The sequence below is a fragment of the Microtus ochrogaster genome, chromosome 2 (genome assembly GCF_000317375.1).
Source record: "Microtus ochrogaster isolate Prairie Vole_2 chromosome 2, MicOch1.0, whole genome shotgun sequence".
NCBI classification, from domain to species: Eukaryota; Metazoa; Chordata; class Mammalia; order Rodentia; family Cricetidae; genus Microtus; species Microtus ochrogaster.
Window position 1 is genome coordinate 600,016 of NC_022010.1, and position 20,324 is coordinate 620,339.

Here is a 20,324-nt window from a genome sequence, read left to right on the forward strand (position 1 = left end):
GTCAGGAACCAGTGAACTTTGTCGGACTGAAAAAGCTGGGATGGTTCTTCAGGGTTCCTGCTTCACAGAAGAAACTGCCAGACATTCTGCAGGACACAGAAGAAAGTGACTGACAAACTGCCAATATAGGTGGGAAGCCTTTCAAATTTCCTGCTTCATGGAAAAGTCTGTCAGATATTATGGGCCTGTGGGCTGAAGATAGGTGCTCCAACATTGCAAAGGAACTGTGAGTGACTGTCCAGGCAGTCAGACGTCTAAAGTTTTTAGAAGTCATTTGCAATGCACTTTTTGTTTATTTAGATAATATTATGTCCTTCTGGTGCCTTTGATGGAATTGAAGACTAGATATAGTTGCAGTTTTTCTTAGATATGACAGCAAGTAAGTTAGATATAAAATTTTGGATTTGCTAAGGTAGTATAGAAGATAGAGTATTTTCTTTAAATTTACCAGACACAAATGAATTGGAATTCAGTACACTGTGAATTCTATCTTTACTTGATAATTTGTTCTTCTTGTGTAAGTCTTACTATGTTAAAGCTAAACTTTTTATTTTTGTTTAGAAATAAAAAGGGGAAATGTTGGGGAATATTAAAAAGCAAAATGAAAGTTTCCAAAGCTGGTGCAGCTGAGTGTCATTTGCGTTTCCTCAGGACCAGTCAGAATCTGCCTTGTTGACATCAGTGTGGGTGATTTCTTTCCAAGGGCCGTGAATTATTTTCAAGCTCAGGGCTTTATGGGCAAAGCGCTGTGGTTAAATTCATATCTGTCCTGGTTAGGGAGCTTGGCCAGCCACAGAAAAGATGTAAACGTGGATTTTCTCCCTCTGGGTTTTGATGTTAAAAGAAAGGGACGGAGAACTGAGATTGTGAAAGGCAGGGTTTAGGCAGTGAACGTGAAGTGTTGCACACACATCCAGGGGAGGCTGAACCAGAGTTCACAGGGGAGACCTCGCACTGCTTTTCAGCTGAGCACTGCCTTGGAGCGTCTCATCTCTGCCACCTACATCATCAGGAATTGGATGTACAGGCTGTGCAGGTCTCTGCTCTGCGCTACAGGCTCTTGTGGTCATGGAATCGAGTCCTTCTGTGTCTGTTTGGCTTTGCTTCTCTGGAGCTGCTGCTGTGGCCTCAGAGACAAGTGGCTCTCGGCTCACCTTTGTTTTGTTTGACTGACAGCTTGTCACCTTTGTCAGTCCTGGTTCCCTGAGCCTTTTACCTTTAAAACTCAGTAAGATTGCTTATGTGGAAGTGCTTAACAAAGAACCTAATGCAATAGGTTCCACTCCTTCTTCTTCGCCACTGTGAACTGGCTACCCAAACAAACCACAACCAGCACTGGAGACACACAGACCCTCGAAAACAACTGACTTCAGGAGGCATTTTTAGGAGAATTGTTTCCTGCAAGCTGGAGAAAACTCATCTGAATTCACACCTGCACTTGTTCTTAAGTTGCTCCCAGAAAGCTCTGTCATTAACACGCAGTTTTACACAAGTCACTTTCGACTACAATATACAAGACTGGTTATGCTGCATTCCTTTAACTCTGTGCAGCTGTGATTCTTTGCCTGTCTACAACACCTGATGGTCTAATAAAGAGCTGAACGGCCAATAGCGAGGCAGGAGAGAGGGATAGATGGGGCTGGCAGGCAGAGAGAATAAATAGAAGGAGGACCAAGAGTAAGGAGCATCGAAATAACAAGGACAGGAAGACACCAGGGCAGCCACCCAGCCACCCAGCCAGCTGTGGAGCAAGAAAAAAAGTAATATACACACAAACAGAGAAAGATAAAAGCCTAGAGGCAAAAGGTAGTCGGGATAATTTAAGAAAAGCTGGCAAGAAACAAGCCAAACTAAGGCTGGGCATTAATAACTAGAATAAGCTTCTGCGTGTGATTCTTTTGGGAGCTGGGTGGTGGGCCTCTCAAAACACCAAAAGAGTAAAATATCCTACCACTGTTCAGTAATTACTTAAATTTATAAGCACAATCTGTGGATAGCAGGATTAACTGTACACAGTTCTATACCTCCTTTTTTCTTCTTTTCATGTGTATATGTGTGTTGTTATGTTTAGGCACACATGTGTATGTAGGTACATTGGAGGCCCAAGGTGGATGCTGGCCATCTTCCTCCAGCCTTACTCTTTGAGGCAGTGTCTCTCAGTCAAACCCAGAGTTCGTTCATGCAGCTAATCTCACTAGCTAGCTTGCTCTGGGGATCCCTTAGCTATCATTTGAGGTTTGGATTACAGGAAGACTACCTGCTTCACCTGGCATTGGGATGGACTGTTAGGATCTGCACTCTGGTTTGTATGACAAGTGCTTAACCATTGAGATAGACCTTACTTTTTAATTCATTATTTTTTAAAAAATAGTGTATTATTTATTTATTTGACTTTATTTTATGTTCATTGGCACAAGATCCCCTGGAACTGGAGTTACAGACAGTTGTGAGCTGCCATGGAGGTGCTGGTGAAGCTGAACGCGTCAGATGGGGGGGGGGGGCACAAATAAAGGAATCCCATGCTAGCTCCTAATATGGTATAATAAGGTTTTTTAAATTTCTTAATTTCTTAATTAATTAATTAAAAAGAGAACTCACAGATCACAACGAGGAAGCAGGAATGGAATGTAACATCCAGGTGTGGGAGCAGAGGCCGAGAGCATGAGTGCCGGTCCCGTGGGTCTTTGGGAGCCAAAGCCATACCCAAGCCGATCCAGTGTCTCAAAGGCTGTTGGCTGAAGGAGGTTCCCCATCACCTCCCCCTTTTGTCTAAATAAGAGAGTTTCAAACTCAATACAAACTACATACAATAAGAACAAACATTAAGTATAAAAATTAGAATTACAACCAGCTTAATAATATTAATAAGAAACATGTTAAGTGTTTTAATAATAATAATAAGTATGACAAACATGGATGACGATTGACCTGTAATACCTGTAAACTTAAAGACTAAGAATTCATATTAGAATATTAAATAATCTTTAAACACCTGTGCAACCAATGAGGACAATGACCTCAAAAGGTAAATAGTGTATAAGTATCTTGATCAGAGGTAGAAATATATAGTGCAATATGATAAATATGTCCTAAAATTATATCAATATACAAAATGTCTTAAACAGAGGTAGAAACATGCATGCATACAATCTGACAAAATAACTTTGCATAGGTGTACAAATATTGTAAACAGAAATAGGATATTCAATATAATAAATATAATTTGAATTTGTATCAATATATAAGAATCTATACCAATATAAATTGTCTATAAATAATAACTCACAAATATTCACTCTGTTACTCACTATTATTATTAATGTGAGTAAGCTCACACTATCTACCTATTATCTCATTCGATTTCCCTTTTTAAAAAAAGAGATCCCTGAGTGTACATACTTTCCACCCCAACCCTTTACCAGTTATAATCAAACCCTAACTGATGTCCCTAACCCTGCAGACAGACTTTGTTGGGAGAGGGGACATCGTCTTCTAAAGTTACTTCCAGCTGTCATGGGGGCGATGTTCTTTTTTATGGGATCCTGTAAAACTAAAATGATGCTTAAGTTCCAAGATTACTGTTTGGTATAATTGTAAATGTTCTCTGTAGTCAATAGGGTTTTTTTTTTTTTTTTAAAGTTCTGGCCAGAACATTGTAAGAAGGTGTGCTGTTGCCTACTTAGATACTAATAAATATGCTTTAACAAATTAAGAGCAGTTATTAAGGATAATTAAAACAATCCCATACATGGAGAGAGCTCGTGGCCAGAATAAGAAGGACACCCAAAGCTTCCCTCAGTGTTGGACTGTAACAGGGAAAGTCAGGGTCCTAGGCAGCGGCAGGTGGGCCATGGGTGGGCAAAAAACCTGTGCTCAAGAGCACGGGGGTGAGGGAGAGAAGGGGAGGTCCTGGTAAGCATGGACTTGGCCCCATGTTAGACGGCAGAAACATGTCAAATTGGTGGTGGTGATGGGGAGGAATGTAAATGAAGGAATTCCACGCTAGCTCCTAATATGTATAATAAAGTTTTTTTTTAAGATTTTTTTTTTTTAAAAAAAAAACCTCACAGATCAGAATGAGAAAGCAGGAACAGAATGCAACATCCAGGTGTGGTGGGTGGGGCACGAGAGCGTGAACTGGTGGTCCTGTGGCCTTTTGGTACCCAAAGCCATGCCCAACTTGATCCATCCTCTCAAAGGCCATTGGCTAAAGGAGGTTCCCCATCATGCTGGGAATTGAGCCTGGGTCCTCTGGAAGAGTAATTGGTGCTGTTGAGCCATCTCCCCAGCCCCTTTGATTCACTCTTAATCCTTAATAATCTTATAACTTCTGGTCTTTGAATCCTATACATTAATAAGAATATAACATTCATTATTTAATGTCTCTTTTTATTCTATCATGGCTTTTACCTCTATTTTATACAAGGCTTATGTCCAGTTTCTGTATTCTTTTCATCATAATGAAACTTGCACTGCTACCTGGCTCCAGTGCTTTCCATCCAGAGTGTGAGTGTGAGAGTGAGTGTGTGTGTGTGTGTGTATGTGCGTGTGCACTCCTTTGAGTTTTAACATGTGTCAGAGGATGCTCCAGCATCCCCAGCCTCGCTCACTCCACCCTTGGGAATTACCCTTTCCTACCCCTCATGCCCCAGCAACGACAGATTGTGGTTTTGAAGCTTAGAAGAGAAACTCCGGATGAGCTTTGCACGTTTTATAAACTGGCTCAGTGGCGGGAGTGGCATCTGCTCATTTAACTCCTGGTTTCCCATTTCATCTTTTTTTAACTGCTTATCAAGCTATATTTTTTTCTTCACACTCTTTGGTTAATAACACATTTGATATTATTAATGTAAAATTAATTTCAGGAGAAGAGATAGTTGATGCGATGGGACAGTTAGAAGTGAGAGCAGCTTTCCTTCAGCTGTTGATTCTGGGCAAACTGAGGTCAAGAACAAGAGAAAAACACCCACAACTTTAGGTTCAGTCAGAACATTGTGTTTAGGACTTTGGTCTGTTGATGCCGGGTTCCAGAAAGCATGATGGTGTTTTCTAAAGCAATCCCTAATTTCTCACATGTTTTTTTTGACATAGAATAAGACAGGTCAATTAAAAAAATAGTGAAAAATGAAAGTGTAGTACTCTGGAGAGGTACGAGCGATTACTCTCAGCTAAGCGGGAAAAACGTTCACCACATGTTCTTTGCTGATTCTCCAGGTTTTTAAAAAAATTTAAATATAAGGTATTCACAAATATAAGCAAGAGAAAACTCACTTTGAAAATAATTGGAGATAAAAGAAGTAGCAAATTCTGTTGTAGACACAAACAGATAGGCCTGGCTTGCTGGTGGCTTCTTTTGTTTCCATGATTTAAAGCCTTATACTCATGATCTAATTAACATCGAACTGGGTTGCAAGTACAGTGGACTGTTTGGTTCAATAATAACACATTTATATGAAAGGTTAATGAAATGAATTTTCTCTCTATCCAATTCATTAAAAATTATTCTACAATCAAGGATTGTAATGGAATAGAGATTAAGTATTCATGTTCATAAATTGTCTGTGTCATTTCTGATTTTCCTTCATTTTGGCCTCCATGGTTTGAATTTCCAGCTAGAACAATTCCCCTGCAAAATGCTGATTTTAGAGGCTAATTGCGTGCCATTAGTGCTGCCATCAAAGACATTGTGTGGACCAGAGGGAGAGTATGGCAGTCAGGTTGGTTAGCATTGTGCTCAGTGTCTGGGGTCAACTTCGTGTGCTTGGTTATCCAAAGAACACCTTGCATGGACAGAATGGCAGAGGTGAAGTTTGGTAAAACAGCAGCACACGGATACAGGATTGGGAAATACGTGAATAGCTAAGGAAGGTTTGGAGAAATTTTTTAAAAGAAATACATCTGTGCCATAAAAGGAAAATTTGCAGTAACGGGGTTAATATAACAATAATGAACTCTTTTTAAAGTCTATGAGAGTTATCAGTAAGGCTTAGGGCTCAGAATATTCAGACTCCATGCTCTCAAGGGAAGGGATGTTTTGTGTTCCTATCCATAGATTTCAGCTCTCAAGGGAAGGGATGCTTTGTGTTCCTATCCATAGATTTTAGCCTTTCATCATGCCGCCTCCTTCCTTTCCTACTGAAGAGTGCAAACGTGTAGTATGAAAGTGGATCCTATTCAGTAAGAAGGCCTAAACATTTCAAGCCATGCCTATCCTTTAAAACTGCTGCTCACACTCTCTCTGGTTGTGTCCATTTCTGTAATGTGGTTGTCACGCTTGTACCAACGTTAGAGGCTCTCAGGGTTTCTGATTGTGCTGTTCTACAGGTCACTATTCCTGCTCTGTAAGGATCAGCACTTCTATTTCCCCCAAATTTAAACTAAAACAAGGGCAAATTTAGTAGTCATGTGGCTTACATAGCACTGAGAAGAGGTGGCTGTAGCGTGAAGGCTGCAGCGGCACAGCCAAGTCACACCAGGGGTGAGCGCTCGTCAGAGAATACGAAGCATTCACGTTACATCAGAAAAGGCAGCTAGGGAATCTGGAAGGGAGACATCTGAAGCACCGATTAAGTCTGTGAAAAGACAAATTATTTGCAAATGTTTGGATTAAGTAAATATGTATCGTACATGTGAATCTCACTCTTTATGCTATGTAACATCACACACGTCTGTCGCTGTTTCTAAGAGTGCTTACAGGGTTAGTACTTTGCTGTCGTCAGTCTTTAGTTGAATGTTTTCCTTTAACTGTCTGGATGGCCACCTAATCAAACAAAATGCTGATAATCCTAACAGTTTTAATAGCAAATGGTAAATGCTTTTGTCATTAGATAAGGTTTTGTTATTGCTAAAATACAATGACAATCCTTGTGAGTTAGCATTTGCTGCAGCTTGCCATAAACGCTGTAGCGTTTATGCCTCTGTCCTCTTTGGACTGTGGCACCCCTGCCACACAAGCGGTGCCCATGTGTGGCATAGGGATGTGCCGAGACCTATGAAGGTGACTGTGCACCAGGCACTTACCATTGCCCCCAGGCTCAGCTTCCCATGACATAGGGCACATCGCCGCCTCTGCTCCCTGTAAAGAAACCAAAATGTCCTTCTCAGATGAAGTGGCTTCCTGCGGAAACTGCAATATAAGAGGAGCAAACAGGCTCCGGGATGTCATGACAGCTTCTTGCTGCAGTCGTTAACAGCTGGATCTCTGCACACCTTGACCCTGGCTGTGGTTGGGGCTAGCAGCAGCTCCTGGAGTGAGCCGCTCTTAACCTTCTTGGGCTCAGTAATTTAAATTACTTTTTGTCAGCTATGATAGATTTTATCTGTAAGTCTTATAGCAACAAGTGGTTACTCAGTTATATGGTTCTAGTTGTTCAGTCTCTTTGGAGCAAGGGAACAAGTTACCGAAGCAGAGACTGGAATTGGATAATATTTTAAAACATATCTTGATATTTATTTTATGTGTGTGATTGTTTTGCCTGTTTGAGTGTATGCATACCATGTATGTGTGCAACACATCTTTGCATCATTAAATATTTCACGCATGAACAAATGTAACACATTTTAAACTAATCTCTGTAACACCCAGCAGTCGTGAATGGGAGGACTCCTTTTGCTCCACATCCTCTCCAGCATTTGGTTGTTAGTTGGTTATTGATCTTTGCCATTCTGACTAGGGTAAGAAAAATATCAAAGTTGTTTTTATTTAGTTGTCCTAATTGCCAGGGAAAATAAATAGTTTTGTGGGTTTTTTTTTGAGATATTTATCAGCCGTTTTTATTTCTTCTTTTGAGAACTCCCTCTTCAGATCAAGCCAAGGCCCATTTTTTGAATGGGTTGGGTTTTTTTGTTGTTGTTGTTTTGGTGTTTGTTTTTTTTAACTTTTTGCTCTATGAGTGCTTTGTATATTCTGGATATTAATCCACTGTAACGCAATGCCTGCTCTATGTGCTATGTGCTACAGTACGGTTCACGAGCCCAGCACATACACATACACACACATACAGAGACACGGGTAATGCCAAGAATGCCCCAAGAATGCTCCCTCTATTGTGTTCCAGTGCAGCTTATATAGGGTCTTCTTGACTAATGGCCACACCCTAACTCTCAGCTGCAAGTCCACCAGAAACCACTCCCCTGCCATCAGGAACTCCTGAGGGTCTCATACTCAGAGTAGCTGCAAAACAAGTTGCTTGCTCAGAGCAACTTCAAGCATAGGAAAACATGTTGTTTACTCCGGCAGGCAGGGGGGTCACAGGAAATTCAGGGTCTGGGAGTTCACAGTCCCCAACAATCTGGGGCAGATTGCAGCAGGCAAAGATTCTCTCCCACCCTGTGGGCTTCCTCTTCACATGACTGTTTTTTTTTCATTTATTTATTTATTTTTATAAAAAATTTCCACCGCCTCCCCTTCCTCACTCCCCTCCCCCTCCCTCTCCAGTCCAAAGAGCAATCATTGTTCCTTGCCCTGTGGGAAGTCCAAGGTCCTCCCCCTCCATCCAGGTCTAGGAAGGTGAGCATCCAAACAGACTAGGCTCCCACACAGCCAGTACATGCAGTCGGATCAAAACCCAGTGCCATTGTCCTTGGCTTCTCAGTCAGCCCTCATTGTCAGCCATGTTCAGAGAGTCCGGTTTGATCCCATGCTTATTCAGTCCCAGTTCAGCTGGACATGGTGAGCTCCCATTAGATCAGTCCCATTGTCTCAGTGGGTGGGTGCACCCCTTGCGGTCCTGACTTCCTTCCTCCTGTTCTCCCTCCTTCTGCTCCTCATTTGGACCTTGGGAGCTCAGTCCAGTGCTCCAGTGTGGGTCTATGTCTCTATCTCCATCCATCGCCAGATGAAGGGTCTATGGTGATATGCAAGATATTCATCAGTAAGGCTATAGGATAGGGCCATTTCAGGCTCTCTCTTCTCAGCTGTCCAAGGATATAGCTGGGGACATCTCCAAGGACACCTGGGAACACTTCCAGAGTCAAGTCTCTCGCCAACCCTAAAATGGCTCCCTAAATTAAGATATATACTTCCCTGCTCTCATATCACGCTTCCTCCATCCCAACTGTCCCATTCCCCCAAGCTCTCCCCATCCTCCCCTTCTCACTTTTATCTCCCCATCTCCCCTTACCCCTACCCCACCCCCACCCCCAAGTTTCCAGTTTTTGCCTGACAATCTTGTCTCCTTCCAATATCCAGGAGGATAACTATATGTTTTCCTTTGGGTTCACCTTTTTATTTAGCTTTTCTAGGATCACGAATTATAGGCTCAATGTCCTTTATTTATGGCTAGAATCCATTTATGAGTGAATACATACCATATTCATCTTTTTGGGTCTGGGTTACCTCACTCAGGATAGTGTTTTCTATTTCTATCCATTTGCATGCAAAGGTCAACATGTTCATTGTTTTTTTTTACCGCTGAGTAGTACTCTAATATGTATATATTCCACACTTTCTCTATCCACTCTTCCATTGAGGAGTATCTAGATTGTTTCCAGGTTCTGGCTATTACAAATAAAGCTGCTATGAACATAGTTGAACAAATGCTTTTGTAGTATGATAGGGCATCTCTTCGGTATATTCCCAAGAGTGGTATTGCTGGATCCTGGGGTAGGTTGATCCCGAATCCCCATCAAAATCCCAACAAAATTCTTCACAGACCTTGAGAGAACAATAATCAACTTTATATGAAAAAACAAAAAACCCAGGATAGCCAAAACAATCCTATACAATAAAAGTACTTCAGGAGGCATTACCATCCCTGACTTCAAACTCTATTACAGAGCTACAGTAATGAAAACAGCTTGGTATTGGCACAAAAACAGAGATGTTGACCAATGGAATCGAATAGAAGACCTGGAATAGAAGAGCCTTTGCTGGAGAGGATGTGGAGTAAAGGGAACACTCATCCATTGCTGGTGGGAATGCAAACTTGTACAACTACTTTGGAAAGCAGTGTGGTGGTTTCTCAGGAAATTCGGGATCAACCTACCCCAGGATCCACATGACTGTTTCTTTAGCTGTATAGGAGCTTTTTAGTTTTATGAAGTCCTGCTTGTCAATAGTTGGTTTTAATTTGGGGCAAATGGAGTCTTATAAAGGAACTCTTTCCCTATACCTGTTTTATGTAAGGTATACGTAAGGTATACATGCTTTCTTCTTTCAGCTTCAATGTCTAAGTTTCAGGTTTAGGCTTTGATCCCTTTGGAATTAGGTTTTGTGCAGTGTAATAGAGTGGGTTTCATTCTTCTGCAGGTTTTTCCATTTGTTAAAGATGCTTTCTTTTCTCCAGCTTATGTTTTTTGATATCTTTGTCAAATATTAAATGGCTGAAGTTATTTGAGCTCATGTTTGGGTCTTTGATTTTCTTCCATTGGTATTACATGTTTATTTTGTGCTTGTCCCATATTGTTTTTGTTAGTGTGGGTCTGTAATAAATATGATCTTGGATGCTGATCCCTCCAGTATTGTTCTTTTTGCCCAGGATAGTTTTGGATATCCAGAATTCTTTTATGGTTCCATATGAATTTTAGGATAGGATATATCTATACCTGTAATATATATATATATGTATATATGTGTGTGTATCTCTCTCTCTCTCTCTCTCTCTCTCTCTCTCTCTCTCTCTGTGTGTGTGTGTCTGTGTGTGTGTGTGTGTGTGTGTGTGTGTGTGTGAAGAATGAGAAGAGGATTTTGATTGAGAATGCATTGAATCCATAAATGTCTTTTGGTAGAATGATCATTTTCATAATATTAATTCTACCAATCCATGAGCATGGGAGGTCTCCCCATTTTTTTTAGTGTCCTTCTCTCTTTATTCAGAGGTTTAATTACATTAAATTACACTTCATTGTAAATGTCTTTCACATCCTTTATTAGGTTTATTCCTAGATATTTTATTTTCTTTGGACATTATGAATGGGAGTGAACATGATCTTCTTTCTCTTTGTGTTTGTTGGTAGTGTGTAGAAAGACTATTGATTTGTGCAGGTTGATTCCTTATCCTATCACATTGCCAAATTTGTTTATTGTTTCTAGAAGTTTTCTGGTAGAATTTTTGGGATCTCTATTGTATGATATCATTTACAAAAAGGGACAGTTTGACCTCTACTTCCCTATTTGTATCTCTTCATTTTATTTTCTTGCCTTATTGCTCCAGCTAATGCTTCAAGCACAAAATTGACAAGGAGTGGGGATAGTGAACATTCCTGTATACTTCATGGTTTCAGTAGTATTGCTTCAAGTTTTTCTCTATTTAGGATGATACTTGCTGTGGTTTCTTTTATGTAGCTGTTATTGTGTTAAGGTATGGTCCCGCTCCTCCTATTCTCTCTGTGACTTTTATCATCAGGGCCTACTGGATTTTGGCAAAGGCTTTTTCTCCATCAATTAAGATGATGGTCATGTAGTTTTGTCTTAAAGTCCATGTATATGGCTTGTTACTTTTATTGTTTTGTATATGTTGAACCATCCTTGTGTTTCAGAGCTAAAGCCAAGGTGATCATGGTGGATAATCTTCTTAATGTATGTCTCTATTGAGTTTGCAAGCACAGAGAACTTTTAAATCTATGTTCATCAGGGATATTGGCCTGTAGCTTTTATTTTGTTTTTATTTTTTGTCTTTACCTGGTTTTTAGCATTAGAGTAATATTGGCTTCATAGAATGAGTTTTAGAGTTCTCTCTCTTTCTCTCCCTCTCTCTCAATTTAAGAAGAAATTGGCTGTAGATCTTCTTTGAAAGTCTGGTAGAATTCTTCTGTGAATCCATCTGGGCCTGGATATTTTTATCTGGAAGGATTTTACTTCTGTTCAAACTCATTATTTGTTATGGGTCCCTTTAGTTTTTTGACTTCTTGGTTTAATTTTGGTTGTTTTTGCTGAATCAAGAAATTCATCCATTTCTTTTAGGTTTTCCAGCTTACTGGAGCACAGCTCACTGTATTCCCTTATAATATTTTGAATTTCTTTGCTACCTGTTGTAATGTTTTCCTGTTCATTTTTGATTCTATTCATTTGGATCTTGTCTTCTTTCTTTTGGGTAGCTGGGTCATGGGTATGTTGGTCTTGTTTATCCTCTCAAACAACCAGTTCTTAGATTCATTGAGTCTGCTGTTGCTGTATTGCTTCCTCTGGCATCTATCTCTCTGATTTCTTCTCTGAATTTGATTATTTCTTGTCATCAGTTGTGGTTGGGTTTGGTTTGTTCTTGTTTTTGTACATTTTGAGTTGTATCATCATGTTGCATGAGTTCTAGTTGGTCTTAATAATAAAAACCCAGGTCAGATATCAGGGTAAATTAAACGCTGAAAGATCAGATAGACAAAGGAGCAAGCCACAGCCAACTCTTACCTTACTAACTCCTCAATGGATTTTAAAAGGGCTGAGCTTTCTCCTCCTGCCTTATATTCCTCACTGTCCAACCATACTACTTCTTGTCTGTCTCTACAGACCTCCAAGCCTCTATGGTTAACTCGTGCCTAGCTCTGCGCTCTGATCTTCAGGCAAGCTTTATTTGTTAGGGCATAAATAAAATATCACCACATCATTAAGTCATTCCTTTTTGGTTTTTAAGTCTAAGCACTTGGAGCTATAAGTTTCCCTCAAAGGGCTGCTTTCTGTGTCCCAGGTTTTGTTGTGTTGTGTTTTTTTCATTGAGTTCCAGTAATTTTTTGGTCTTGATTTTGTTTTTGACCTATCTATTGTTCAATACTGAGCTGTTGACCTCCCTGAGTCTGTACATTTATTGGAGACTTTTGCTGTCATGTTAAGTTTCACTATGTTGTGGTCGGGTGGATACATGGATTATTTCAGTCTGTCTGATTTGTAAAGATCTGCTTTGTGCCTTCAGTATGAGCACTATTCTAGAAAAACCTCTGCTGCTGTGTAGGCTAGACATTGATATTCAGGTGGAATTTTCTGTAGATGTCCACTTATTCCATTTGATGTATGATGCCTTTTAATTATGACCTGTCCAACTAGACCTTGAGGATGATGTGCAGGGTCTGTCTGCCTGAGTGGAGAGGTTGGAGGCTGTGTGGGGTGGGGACTTGGCACGACAGCTCCTAGTAGAAGCCTAGAGGTTGACCGCAGTGCAGGCAGCTGTAGCTCAATTAGACTAGGTACTGGATGTGGGTTCCAGGCTACGTTTGCCTATTATGAAGGGTATGTGCTGGGGATGATCAGATAGACTCACCCAACTAGGCTATGGAGAAGGGTAAATAATATATCTAATACTTGAGTATATATTGGAGTTCTGTTTGCTCTCTAAATCTAGAATAACTAACAAAGAAGGCTGTTCTAATCTGTGTCAGATGTTATGCTAAATTCTCTAACCTGTCACCTACAATCTAGGTTTCAGCATTATTAGCTTAAATTTCATTGAGGCATATTCCTCACAAATCTAAAGAATTGATTTTCTTTCTGTTGCTGGGAGAAGAGCTGGGAGAGCTCCCATTTAATGTGGCACCTGCTCTCCAGACACGACATCTCATTGCATCTGAGCATTGCTGAGCACTGACAGTGTCTGGAAGGCTGGGGAACTGAGGAAGGCCTTTGACCCTTCTCTCTGCTTCTGAAGAAAGGAATCTAAAGCTGTGGGAAGCACATGTTAACCCTTCTCATCTCCTTTTGTGTCCAAAGAAAACATGCAGATAGCACTGCCATGTCACTTGAGGGCACAGCTTGCATCTTTAAATGGGGTGTGTGTGTGTGTGTGCACATGCCTCTCTGTGTGTATCTGTGTTTGTGTACATGCCTCTCTCTCTCTCTCTCTGTGTGTGTGTGTGTGTAGGCATGCCATGGTATACACGTGACATCAGAAGACAACCTTGAGTGTCCATATTTTTCTTCCACTTTGTTTGAAGATCTGTTGTTTACAACTTGCACTTGCTATTGGCTTACTTCCCGGGGGTAAGCCAAGTAAAACATGCTTTTAGTAATTTTACTTCATAAACCACGAAATCATTGCTCTCTCAGTAAAATAATAGATGATTTGTTTTAAGCATACAAGAACTTTTCAAATATAAGACTAAAAATTTTAAATTTTTGTTTTTAGTTGGGCTGTGGTGGCACTTGCCTTTGATCCCAGCACTGAGGAGGCAGAGGCAGGTGGATTTCTGAGTTCAAGGCCATCCTGATCTACAAGATCTAGTCCCAGGATAGGCCAGGATAGACTCCAAAGCTACACAGAGAAACCCTGTCTCAAAAACCAGACAAACAAGAAAACAAAAAAAGAGCTTTTGTTTATTATAATGCATACCTGAAACCAGTAACTCTATCTATTCTTTATCTCCCTCCATAGTTACTAATTTTTGCTTATAGGTGTCCAACACATTTATATGTGAATGTATGCGTGTACACACACATTCTTTTTTTTGGGGGAGGGGAGGATAGGGTTTCTCTGTAGCATTGGAACCTGTCCTAGGACTAGCTCTTTTAGATCAGACTGGCCTCGAACTCAAAGCTTCGTCTGCCTCCTGAGTGCTGGGATTAAAGACATGTGCCACCACTGCCCGGCTCTCACACACAACTCTTAAGTATTTATTATTTATTTATTTAATTTGAGGTAAGGTCTCACTCTGGATGATTTGAAACTACCATGTAGATCAGACTGGCCTCAAACTCTTGGTAATCCTTCTGCACAGCCTCCTAGGGTCATGGGAGTTTTCTGGTTGTGCCACCACATATGAGCTACATATGTTTACACACACACGTAGGTATGTGTGTGTATGTATATGTGTACACATATGTATATGTATTTATATAAACCAGGGCATATCTGTATTTAAGCCTTATGCATTTCTTCTAGACTCAAAGACTATGATTATTTCTAGGTGTGCTGTATTGCTGGAGCCCCCAGAATGTGATGTGCACAATGTCTGCAGACACGTTAAAATGGAAATAGTGGCCACATCTAGTAGGAAGAGGCAAGGAAAGAGTTCTCATGGGTTACCGTCTTAACTGTGCCTCATTTTAGGAGCTGCTGCTTGTTTACACCCAGAGGGACAAACTAGCCCACAGTCATTTCAGTGTTCATTCTGTTCATAGGTTAGTTCTTGGTAGAAACCCAGAATCATCTTTTCCCTTCTTCATATCACCTCAACACTGAAATAAATGATTTTACAAAACTGAAATAAATGATTTATGTGGGAGCATGAAAGTTGCCTGCTTTCATGTTCTGTGTGTTTGTGATGGAAAAGCATAGGAGTATATTTAATCAGTAGTTTTGAGAGTAGGAAATTTCATTTAGAGCTCATGAATATTATTTGTGGAAGTGATCAACTGTGTTTACCTGAACAAAGTTAAATTGTGTTGTAAACAATATGGTAAGACTAGTAGAGTAAGAAGCCAAGCATTTTAGAGACAGATGTTATACAAAAAGTACATTAATATTGTAATTTTATTTATTTATTAAAGATTTCTGTCTCTTCCTGGCCACCGCCTCCCATTTCCCTCCTCCTCCCCGAATCAAGTCCCCCTCCCTCGTCAGCCCAAAGAGCAATCAGGGTTCCCTGACCTGTGGGAAGCCCAAGGACCACCCACCTCCATCCAGGTCTAGTAAGGTGAGCATCCAAACTGCCTAGACTCCCACAAAGCCAGTACGTACAGTAGGATCAAAAACCCATTGCCGTTGTTCTTGAGTTCTCAGTCGTCCTCATTGTCTGCTCTGTTCAGCGAGTCTGGTTTTATCCCAGGCTTTTTCAGACCCAGGCCAGCTGGCCTTGGTGATTTTAAAAATTAGGTTTTAAATTTTATAGGCAGGGGTGTTTTGTCTTCATGTATGTGTGCTCCAGAGTTACACTCTGATCGTTTAGTAGATTGTTGACTGTAAGCTTGAAAAGCAAACTGTACTTGGCAAAACTAGCTTCAAATTATAATTTAAACTCTAAATTTGGGGTTCAGAGCCTTAGTTCGCATGAAAAGAATCCACATAAAAATCTGGGTGTGATGGCCTATGCATGTGGTCTCAGCTGTGCTAGAAGCTGGACAGCCAATCTAGCCTAATTATGTAACTTAACATCCCAGGGAGAGAGACCTTGTCTCTGAGGACCAACATCTGAGTCTGACATCCACCCTTATCCATGCACACCTCTGGATGCTGGAGCACACATATAAACAGAGACAGGGTTTCTCTGTGTGTCCCTGACTGTTCTGGAACTCCCGGGGTAGACCAGGCTGGCACTGAACTCAGGAGATCCACCTGCCTCTGCTTCCTGAGTGCTGGGAAAAAGCTTACAAACAGAATTTAAAAAGAATTTTATAGTTAAACATTTTTAACTCTGATAATTTCCAGTTAGCTGAAAGGGAAATGTTCTTCTGTGTTCACATTGTTTTTATCAGTGTGAAAAATAACCAATTAAAGCATGCAATGAACAATAATCTTGGTTGTTTTGAATGAAAGCACACGTTTTAGGTAACTGTTTAAAATATGTTTGAACCCTCACAAAACATGCATCCATAGCCATGCATGGAGACCATGCATCCTCCATAGTGTGCATGGAGACCATAGGGAGGTGGAAGAATAGCCGTCGGGAGGTGGTAGCCAGCCAGGGCTACATAATAAAGTCCTGTTTCAACAACAAAATCAACCGATCAAAACCCCCAAACAAATAAAACAACAGATGTGGGTGCCCGGACTGATTTTAAACACTGATGTGCACATGCTCTTTCTGTGTCTGTGCGAACTTGTGCTCCTACCTCCTCTTGATGATGGACTGTAATTCATAAGCCAAATAAAGGTTCTCTTCCCCAAGTTGGCGTCAGTGTTTTATCACACAGCAGAGAAGCAAAGACAGCACACTGCTGTGACGGGGACATGTACACAGGTTGCACTCCCTCTCTTTTGGTAATGTGCCATGCAGGTTCATAGGGAAGATACCAGTCATTCTTGAGGAGACTGTCACATGCTTGCTGTGTGCCCAAGGACAGCCTTGACCTTCTTTCTGTGTCTATCCAGCACTAAGATTACAGGGCTCCTGCTGCCAGTTAAGAATGAGAATTTGTGTTGGCTACCACATGTGGTGCTGGGGGTGGCACCCAGGGCTTTGTGCTTGGTAGGCAAGCACTATCCCAACATTTTAGAAACAAAATGAGAATAAGTACCAAGGAATAGAACACACAATTAGTGTGTCTGAGAAATGAAAGAAAAATTTAAATGTAAGTTTATGAAAGAAATACAATTTGTGATGTTTAGAATAAATGAGTTCTTTGGTCATGAACCCTTTATTCAGTTTTGAGTCAAGGCATCTTATCCTGCACCCTGATAAAGAGTCCCTATGAACACTATAGACAGCAGTGTGATAGTAAAATCTGTGTTATCTTCCCTGTGTTTCTAGGCATACTTCCGACAGGGTGTTGCCCTCCAGTACCTTGGACGTCACGCAGATGCCCTGGCAGCCTTTGCATCTGGGCTGGCTCAAGACCCCAAAAGTCTCCAGCTTCTGGTGGGTATGGTAGAAGCTGCCATGAAGTCTCCGATGAGAGGTAGGTAGGATGAAGTTCTTGAGGTGTTAATGAGGTCTGGGCTGGTGATAAACCCTTGACATGAGCAGATGAGCGCACTTCTTTGTATTTTAGGAGTATTTAAATAATTCCCACTATGAAATTAGATTTAGTATTTTATTTTATTTTTTTACTGAAATTGTCTGCACTTAATTTCCAATTGCTTAAAATACCCCAACCCCCAAAAGTAGGAGTAAGATAAAAAAAAAAAAAAAAAGAACTGCATTAGCACCATACAAGGAAGTGAACAGACCAGTTGAAGGTTGCAGGTTACATTTTTAGTTAAACATTCTGTTGCTAGAATAAGACAAGTCACGCTCACACCCTAGACCAAAACATTGTGTAGGAAAATCTCTCTGTGGGTGGAATCCATTATCTCCTTAAGGGAGTAGGAACTTAGTTGGATGCTTAGACTTCTGTTTGGGGTAGAAGCATATCTACTTCTCTATTCCTGAAATACAAGATCTGGATATGCTATTGTCAATAGATTTAGTATTTTAAACCACAATATCTCTAACAATAAGTTGATTTTCTTGTATGAACAAATACAGCTATTAGGAATAAAAAAATTAGAGAACACATTAAGCCAGTTCTCCTTCTCTCCCTCCCTCTTTTCCTCCCTCCCTCCCCATCCTCCCTCCCTCCCTCCCCTTCCTTCCTGTTTTCCCTCCCTTCCTTCCCCTCCTCCCTCCCTCCCTTCCCCTCCTTCCTGTCCTCCCTCCCTTTCCCTCCTTTCTGTCCTCCCTCTCTCCTGTCTCTCCTTCCCTTTCTCCCTCCCTCTCTCCCTCCCCCTCCTTCCTGTCCTTTCTCCCTCCATCCCTTCCTCAGTCAATTCAAAGGGATTAAGAGATAGTTTATTCTAGAACCATGGCCCGGGAACACACAGTTTAGATTTCCTCACTTCCATGTTTCCATTGTGGATGTAGTTTGATGGAGTTTTGTAACAAGAGAACAAAGAACATTGTAAGTCAAGGCATTGCCATGGCAGAAATATCAGAGTGGTGGATTACAACAGGATGGGGGATTCTCAGCTATGGGCCTCAGACTGCTAACATGCTTAGCTCTTCTATTGGTGGAGGGTAGGGTTTTGTTAAATTAATACATTTCAAACGTTTTTATCTGTTTATCAGGATGCCAGGTCTGACACAGAGATGGGCAAGGGGCGACTCCCTAGAAACTAAACATAACCCAAGAGAAGTTTTAACCAGGCTTCCAGCCCTGCAGCGCCCAAACTCCCCAGGCTTTGTAGACACAGCTTCTTTCAGGAACTCTCAGTCACACTTCTCTTCTTTCTTCCTGACAGAACGTCACTCAGTAGCCCAGGTTGGCTTGAACTCACTATGTAGTCCAGGATGGCCTGGAACTTGCAGCAATCCTCCTATCTCAGCTTCTTGACTGGTGGAATTATAGGTGTGAGCTGCCATGCCTGACTTGTTCTTGTGTATGGATGGCCATGGGCAGCACCCACATCTTTGGAGAGATGAAAAGCAGGATAGCATGTATTTTCCTTGATGCTTTTATTCCACTGACCTGAGAGAACGAGAATGCACGGCGATGGGACCGTGCAGGCTGGAGGAATTCTGAGGCCACGAACAGACTGTCTTTACTTGCAGAGCGGTGGTTTTGTTTTCTTTTATTCTGTGGTCCTTGGAGGTCACACCCAGGATCTGAAGAGTACTGGGCAAATATTCTTCCACTCACTGAGCTCTGAGAACACTGAGTTTTGAAGAACAAACACTTGTGAAGTTTTGATTAAATACATGCACCAGCTGTCATCTTAGGGTAGTGACAGAGTCATGACAGAGAGTTTGTGGAATACAGACAGGGCCACTGCTATCAAATGCCCTTAGCTATGTCAAGCAGAACTCTGTCTTTGCCACAGAAATGACCTTTTAATTGTTTATAGAGAGAATGAACATTTTTGCCAAGTTTTGAAACATTTACAGCTTCAGATGACTTTAATTTGCTGCCTGTTGTTGTACTTGACTCAAAGTAGGTGCTAAATAGAAGCCTGATGAACTCGACAGTGCTGACGTCTCTCTGCAAGTCCTAGCTTATAGAAGAGAACGTTTTCCTGAAAGTTGGACTTGCATATCTTCTGGGGAAGTTGGTAGGAAACCTCTCTTCCAGATGTTTCATAAGTCACACAAAGCCATGTCTTTGCTTCAGGGACCAAGGCTTTCACCATGGCACACCTTGCTGTCGATAAGCTGTGATCTAGAGCTCATACACCTGGGCTCCAGAACGTTTGGGGAAACAGATAATAAAAAAGCCAACCTGTTTTCTTTATCATTTTCTACTTTTATTTTTCCATTTTTTTCTCCATTCTCTCCATGAAGGATGCACATGGAACGTCTCCAAGAACTAACAACATCTTTTAAAGAATATTCATGAAGACTTTTTATTTACTCACTGAACAAGCATCTGTTCATTCTGAGACATTCCTGCTTCTGCTGTAGGGTGTTGTACCAAATGTGTTGATACCAGCAGGATGATATCAGTTTGGCTTTGAAGCAATTTGTTGAGAAAAATGTAAAAAACAAAAACCATAATTTTTTTTTTTTTTTAAAAAAGGCAGCTCAAAGCAGCTGTCCCTCTTGGGGTCCCTTCCCACCTTACAGTGAGTGACCTGAGGCTGACCCTGGAGAAAGCTGCTGCTTACAGGTACTTGGAGCACTTAGTGTTTTCACCCCTCAGACTTAATAAATCTGACTTGCTTTAGCACTGCCTTCCCCACTCTGTCTGACATGCTTTCTGGGCCTATGGCTGTACAGTGTGGTTCTGTGCACCAGACTACATCCTAGCTGCCTTGCTTTGGGACCGTCACTGT

The 20,324-nt window shown here is 41.1% G+C and overlaps 1 protein-coding gene across 2 annotated transcripts in view; it reads left to right on the plus strand.

Annotated features, from left to right (window-relative positions):
* The window catches only part of Ttc28 (tetratricopeptide repeat domain 28), a 511,718-nt gene that overhangs the window by 262,213 nt on the left and 229,181 nt on the right, over nucleotides 1–20,324 (plus strand). For both annotated transcript variants that reach the window (XM_026783808.1, XM_013349096.2), the window contains one exon: nucleotides 17,329–17,476. In XM_026783808.1, coding sequence (XP_026639609.1) covers nucleotides 17,329–17,476 — 148 coding nt within the window. The remainder of the gene's footprint in view (nucleotides 1–17,328; nucleotides 17,477–20,324) is intronic.